The sequence below is a fragment of the Adiantum capillus-veneris genome, chromosome 25 (assembly GCF_014529385.1).
Source record: "Adiantum capillus-veneris isolate H3 chromosome 25, ASM1452938v2, whole genome shotgun sequence".
Lineage (NCBI taxonomy): Eukaryota > Viridiplantae > Streptophyta > Polypodiopsida > Polypodiales > Pteridaceae > Adiantum > Adiantum capillus-veneris.
The window spans coordinates 116,850,953-116,858,566 of record NC_140955.1 but is presented as its reverse complement, the minus strand read 5'-3'; the positions used below and the strand labels follow the sequence as shown (position 1 = coordinate 116,858,566).

The window sequence follows — 7,614 nt, the reverse complement described above, 5'->3', positions numbered from 1 at the left end:
TGTATATGTTTTTTTGTAACTATTGGAAAACCATCTATATTTTCTCAATAATGACAATGGTGTTGCAACTATTACATTTGCAAAGCTTAACAACCAAGTGATTTTTCCTATGATGTGTACAATTGTCATTGATTTACTTTCATCAATTTACTTTTTTGAGTTTTGTATCTTTATTCTGCAAACAATACTATGGATGATGGAGTTAATGGTTATATTGTCTTGTGGGTGACTACTTTGGGTCTATACCTTGCACTTTCTTTCAAAGGTGAATTTGGGCTTATCTTGGATTCATTTAGGTTTATTCTATTATTGAAACATTCAATATGGTTGATGGTGGCAGGGCATTCAATGCCCAAATTTTTTTACTCTCGAGCGTCGCTATATAAGGCTCTGCAACGTCGCTGTAAGCGTCGCTATATAGCAAAGGCTATAGCGCTGCTTATAGCGAGGTTCCCATAGCAACGGTCTTAGCGACGCCGAGGAGTATAAAAACCCAATGTCCATCACTAAAAACATCACAAGTGCACACAACCTCTTGTAGTGGGTGAATCAAGAGGGGCATGCATCATCCCATCCATTGAGCGATGGTTAGCATGTCACATGAAAAGATTCAATATAGTCTTTCTTTTAAACATGTGTTGAATCTGAGGGATAAGTGGAAATTCCTTAATACCTTTCGGGGTAGGTGAGCCCCGCTCACACTAGTCTTGTAGCGTGCTTCCCCGCACACCAAACATGAGGTAGCATGTGCATGTTCATTGTGCTATATAGTATGCAATCATTGACGCATGCATGGATGCGCTCATACTCCATGCAAAGTGTGGTGACATAGGACCTTGCTTGTCGACAATCCAAAGGCATGTGGTGATCTTTAGGAAGCATTTTTCCCATCAAACTACAACAAAATGAAAAATTAGTACAAATGAAAGGGCAGACCAACAAGAGAGTACAATTTACAAAAAACCATAAATAGAACTTACCCAAGAAGTGCAACTACACTTGCATTGCTCCAACCAAATGTTTCCTACAAGTTGAGGACCTCCAATGATGCTTGGAGCACCGAGTACTGGGCACCATCATAAAGAGGTATTTGGGCACTCAATATATAGAGGGAAATTTTTTTTGTAAAAAAAGGAATCTTGTGGTTAGAGGAGAGGTTGGAGAATCACTAAGAAATCATCTCATTGCAACATCCAACTCTTTTTCCAATGTTTTAAAAAGTCAAATACGATAATATACTCGATCGTAAATGCGATAATATCTGTGGTAATATTCATGGTAATAACTGGGGCAAGCACCCAATGGTTGAACGCTTCCTCTTGGGTAAAGTCCCTTTTTAGATTATTGCAATGTACCCTTTTACCATGATTGAGATTTTGATGATATCTAAAGAGGTTCCACTAGACTATTGGCACTCCTACGTGTATGCATGCAGATATGTATCTACATGAGTGAGTGTGTGCGTATGTATCTTTGCGAGTGTGTATATACATATATGCAAGCACTAAGTCGGCTTGTATACATGTATCTATGTGAGTGTGTGTGTGTGTGTGTGTGTGTGTGTATGTAGATATATGTGTCTGTATATATATGATAGAGCTTGCATGTATGCATGCTAGGTATGTAGATTAGGTATAGGGAGAGTAAAAACTGGCTAGGTTCTAATGCTTTCCAAAAAATATCTTGTAGATATCGAACAAGTTGATGGGGAGAAACCATCACATTCTTCCTTTGGTTGGTTCACGTTCTAGGTGGGTGAACATCGCCTTCAGCGGACTCAAGTCTTGAGATGGTAGGTTTGATAATGAATTTAAAATTATCTGTAGCTAGTTTTTTGTGAGCAAGGGTATAGAGTTCTTTCCATTATTTGCATGCATGGCCCTCCTACAACTTTGGAGGTGTCCGTCCATCTACGCATGTTCCTCCACGGGTGGTAGATCCAAATTTGTAGCACGCATTGTCTTACATGAGGAGTACCTGCGTTTGACACATGAATTATTTGGGTGCTATAGTGCACAACAACTTGTGGCATATGGTCTTTCACAGCAAACCACACCATGGGGGAGCCAAGGAGGAACTCCATCCATCCAAAGCCTCACGGGGACGGCACCGGCTTCTGCTGTACCTTCCTACCGGACCACCCCCCCTTCCATCACAGGGACCCACTTTCCTTGCATCACAGGGTCCCACACCATTCCATTAAACTCTTGCTTTGCTTGAGCCTCATCGAAAGTCCACAGGTGGTCCCTGGATGAGTTGCTTAGTGCACGGTGACATTTGTCTCAGGGTAGCGAGCATAGGCGGAGTGGCACGGGCTTCTATTGAGATGCTTATTTTGGTGGTGGAGGGGGGATGGACTCACCTATTTTGGAGCGTGCCACTCCAACCACAGAGGACGAGGACTAACACATTTGTGCCAGACATGCATGGGTGATACTATAGGGTAAAATATGGTGGCAAGGGCGACTTTGGGATTGCATAGGGTAGAGCACTTCGGTGCCATCTATACATTTGTATACACTCAACATATAAGAATTGTTGTATAAAATTCAAAGACCAAGTGCCCGATCATGCATGCTACATTGAGAAAGTGTTGCATGCTTGATTTTTGAATACCCTAGCTAGCATTTCTCGACACAGTGGTTGGAAGGGTATATGAAAACATCTTTAAATAATAAGCAATCAAGTGTATGGCATGCAACAATCAAGTAGGTCACAAATCTAGACAGGAGATATCATGGTGCAACATGGCAGATGAAGAGTGGGAGTGGGCAATGCAAGAAAAAACTAAGCAAGCTAGAATGGTCTCATCCCACAGTCAACAGCGCGAAGCTCAGTCAATGCAAACTCCCACGCACTATGGTTCAGGAGGCAAAGCCGCCTGGAAAGATAAATATATAAGTTTTTTTAATTATGCAATTTTGGATAAGAAGCTGTTTTGGCTTATTTAAAATTTCTTGGTTATTGTTAACTTAGGAAAATATCACTTTGAATCATCATACTAGAGAGATGATCAAGTATGGAGAGACACACAGAGTTCAATACTTAGCGATGGTTGTTGGAAAACTATCATATCTCTCACGAGCGATTTAACTCAGGAGTCGGAATGCTACAAGTGTTAAGTGTAGACAATGAACATTATATTAAAAGCTAATTTTGATTATTGATTTATCTAATTTGTTTTTGGTTGGTGTGATCCAACGTTTGTAACTTAGGACCAGGATAAGGATGAGGAGGATTAGGATAGATAAAAATTTGTTATGTACTCCTCTTCTACAAGTGCAGATGTGGCCAAAAAAACCCTCATATTTTCTATATAGATCTCATTTGAAAATTTGGCTTTATTTGTAAATTTTTTAAAAGTATTGTTCTTTTTTGCCTCAATTTATAAAGGTAAAGGTAAGGTATGAGTTGTAATTTGACAGTTTATTATTTTCTTTTACACTTTCAAAATACAATCGATTTCATATGTTTTATGCAGGTCAAAAATAAAGATGCTCATTTGGGCCACCCAACAAATGAGCATCTTTATTTTTGAAGAGCCGTACATCGATAATAAGTGCGATAATGTGCATGATAATAGTCACGGATATATTACCACAGCTATTATCGTGCATATGATTGATAAACCATTATCGCATACAATCTCGTTGCTATTACCGCATATGCAAAAAATTCTCTCTCTAATTTCCTTTGTTAGACCGCAGTAATGCTGGCAGTTTTCCTCTTATAGTGTGATAAGTGGATGCCAATTTCACACCAGTCAATGTGCTAGACAACACAGACCTGGACATGGAACCCAAGATCAAATTGGGAGAGAGCATCAAGCAAGGGAAGGACATGGAGTTGCCCAGAGTAGTACGTGAAGTAGAGTAACTAGTGTGATACAAAGACCAATGTTGAGACTTCACCAATAGAAGAGTTGAAGGCCATACTGTCGGTAGAGGAGAATCATAAAGGAGCACCTATCGAGGAAGACGGCATGCCAAAGAGAGCTCAATTTCAGTATCCTTTGTTTAGACATAAACGCCATAGTGAGATAGTAAAGAAGTTCAACAAGAAGAAGCTAGTGAAAAGCAAGCAGGTAGCTAATATGCATTACTTTTCTCTATGGGAGAAATCAAAGGAATTACCACTCTCAATGACCACGACACAACTATCATAGTTGGTGTCTCGGTTTTGAGAGAAGACTGTGAAGGAAATCAATCAAGAGAGGAAGTAGAACCCAAAAAAAAAAACCACTATCATGAAGAAGACATACCCACCATTCGACCAAGGTGGTGCAGTCATTTTTGTATGATGAATAGGTGCCAATAGTGACATTTGGCATATAAGAAGTGGTTGTGCTTAAAAAACTCCTAGATGGTGGTGTGAGAGTAAATATGCTATCGATAGCATTGTGCAAAAAATTCGGCATAAAGAAATTTGAGCCTGTAGCTTTTGCAGTTAAAATGGGTGACCAATGATGAGTACAACCACTCGGACTAGTTCAGTAGCTGTAAATCAAAATTGCAGGTTTCAACTTTGTGATTGCTCTCGTAGTTTATGAATGGAGAATACCAATGGTGCTTACCGTTTACTACTAAAGAGACCTTGGTTGAAGCAACCTAAGGAAAAACAAAATTGGGTAGAGAACACAATGACCATTAAAACTTGGGCAAGAAGAAGCTTAAAATATGTCTTCATGCATATACCATAGTGTCCACACCAATTTGGCCAAAATATGCCGAGGGTCTAAAAGATGACGAGGAAGAATAGTACATGCAGATCAATAAGAGCTTGGTGGGGCTATTTGAAATTATTGTTGCCAAAATTCTATAAGGGCAAAAGTTAAGGAACCGAAAGAATGGGCAAAGGCTAAGCTAGTGGCAAAGCAAAAGACCGAGGGAATGCCTGAGTCAGTAATTAAGGAAGACATTCGGCTAAGGAGAAAATTGTTTGCAATGAACCAGAATATTCAAAGTTTTTCAAAAGAAGAAAACTTAATAGACATCAACCTCGACACCGAGGAAGATCTAAATCCATTCGGATGAGTACTGACATTGAGGGAGGCTTTAAACAAGGGCTAGTAGGATTGCTTAAAGACTTCAAAGCCTTGTGTTCACTTGGTCATACACAGATATGAAAGGCCTAAAGCCATCATTTTCTATACATAGGATCGTGTTGAGTGAATATGCACGACCATAAAATGAGTTACTTGACCATTTTCGATCCCCAATACCATTCACAGATTCACCATAGGATGATGCAGCAGGGCATGAAATGTATTCCTTCCTTGATGGGTTCTCAATCAAAGATAGCAGAAGAAGACTTCATCTTCGAGGTGATGTCTTTTGGATTAAAAAGCACAAATGCAACATTTCAAAGAGTAGTCTCAACGATCTTTGATCCCTTCTTAACCAAATCTATGTGCATTTTTGTGGATGACTTCACAATGTTTGGCGATAAAGACAAGCATTTAGAACACCTTCGACATTTAAAATTTGTAAATTTTGCGGTTTTCTTCAAGGTAAACCTCGGAATGCAGCCATTGCTTAGGGCGTTGAATTCTGATTCGCCACGTGGCAAAATGTGCTGGTTCTTTAAGCCGTAATCGAGAATGAAGAATCAGGGTCCAGACTCCAGGGACGATGCTGGAGTCCGAATCGCAGTTACAATCCTAGAGGAAAGCAAATGCCCTGATTCCTTACAAGGCAGAGCAAGGGACTCGGCAGGCCTTTAAGAGATGGTGCAGAGCAAGGGAGCAGGACATCAAATACCACTTTGTGAATTCTGAGTAGGCCTCCTATCTTCTCTTTACTGCAACTTCCCTGCAATACAAGCCTGAGATCAATGGCCAGTGGATCAAGTGCAGAGCACTCTGTCATGAGCACCGGTGCCGTTAATGCTGGCGCCGCAGAAACAGAAGCCGCGGTCAAGAGGACAAATCTGGCCATAACCAATCAGGCGCTGATGCCAGGCGCAGAGCAACGCCCTAGCATGGCACTGACCGCAACGTCTACTACATCCGGCACAGTCACGGCAGCAAACGTGAATTTGCCTTCGTCGACCGCGCCCGCCCCCACGCAAACAGGCACCCATGAAGCAGAGGAGGCATGGCCTTTTGTGACCAGGGCGTTGATGGTGGCGGTAATGGGCAGCCAGGCGCCCGGGACCGCCGCCGTCACGCTTCTGACCGTCTTCCGCCCCTTCGTGGACGGCTGGGCCGCGGCTCGCAAAGAGAGCAAGCGCTGGAAAGAAAGGGCTGAAGCCTACTTAGCCGAGCATCACAAGCACAAAACGGAGCTCGCACACCAGCACGAAACCGTCCATGCCCAAACGCAAGCCCTCCAGCGCAGCCTTGCCGAGAGCAAAGCCCAACTGCGCGAGCTCCAATCCCACCACTCCACCCTGGGCTCCTCTGTATCATCCCTGGAGAAGAAGCTCGCCGAGGCCGAGGCCACCGCCCTCGCCGCCAAGCAGGCCCATGCCCTGGAGGTCCAGGAGAGAAAGAAGCAGGCGGAAGCCATGTCTAAGAGCGCTCAGGAGGCCAAGGCCGCCTATGAGAAGCTCTCTCAAGAGGCTGACAAGAGGGCCAAAGCCCAAGATCTGGCAATCAGCAGCCTCCGAGATAAGGTAATTCATGGCTCTGAAAAAAATGTGAACAATGCATGAATAAGGAAGATTTAGAAATTTTATGTAGGAAAACGGAGTCTGTTACAATGTTTTTCATACAATGCACAACATCATGTGTTTCTGCTTGAGAGGCACCGCATACCTAGCTAGGTATGCGGTGCCTCCTCATCGAAGCTCATGATGTTGAGGTAAGTCACAATGTGGGAATTATTGTGAGAATTTGTCCAAAACTTCTTGAGTATATATTGTGCTACCCAAACAAGCTCGAGTGCAAGGGACATGCGCATCAGTGGAAAATCATCATTTCTAACGGCCACATTGCATGTTGTTGTTGCCCACAGGTGAAAGAGAATGAAGCGGCTAAAGCAAAATTAGAGGAGCAACTCGGTTCTAGAACGGCCAAGAACGCTTCCCTTGAGGAGGCTCTAGCACAAAAAACTCAAGAAGTTACTACCTTGGAAAATCGAGTAACAGAGCTCAATACCCGTAACCAAGCCCTTGAGCAACAAGTACTCGCATACCAAAGGCCCACTGGAAGATATTAACAATCCTTGTTTCGTTGTATCTTGAGCTCACGATGTATCTGAATCAATAACTAAAGAAATTTGCACATACATTTTAATTAATGTGATTTGCATAGTTGTTTGATTAGCCTTTGTAATTATAATATGTATGGCCGTTAAAAGCAACAAGAGCAACTTTTTGTGTGTGTGTGTGTGTGTGTGTGTGTGTATGCACGTGTACATGTTGTGTGTGTGCACACATTCACGTGCATGTACGTGCGCGCACACACACATACACACACACGTTTTTAGAGTTCTTGTTAGAGATACAGTGCGCGATAATGTGTTATTGCTTGGACTCGCTTACCAGCTATAGGAGCCGACAGGCATCACATACCATGTCGATTCAAATCTAGCCAAACCCGTTTGATGATTATCCTTCACGGTCATGCAAATGTACATCTAATGTATCTATTCTCATTCATAATCGATAGGA

The 7,614-nt window shown here is 42.3% G+C and overlaps 1 protein-coding gene across 1 annotated transcript; it reads left to right on the top strand.

The window, feature by feature from the left end:
• The first annotated feature begins 5,726 nt into the window (after nt 1-5,726).
• Nucleotides 5,727-7,284, top strand: LOC147425527 (uncharacterized). The gene is made up of 2 exons (XM_086500132.1): nt 5,727-6,615; nt 6,957-7,284. Exons 1-2 carry the CDS (start codon nt 5,833-5,835, stop codon nt 7,158-7,160), a joined length of 987 nt encoding a protein of 328 aa, XP_086356258.1. The 5' UTR covers nt 5,727-5,832; the 3' UTR covers nt 7,161-7,284.
• Nucleotides 7,285-7,614: the final 330 nt, after the last annotated feature.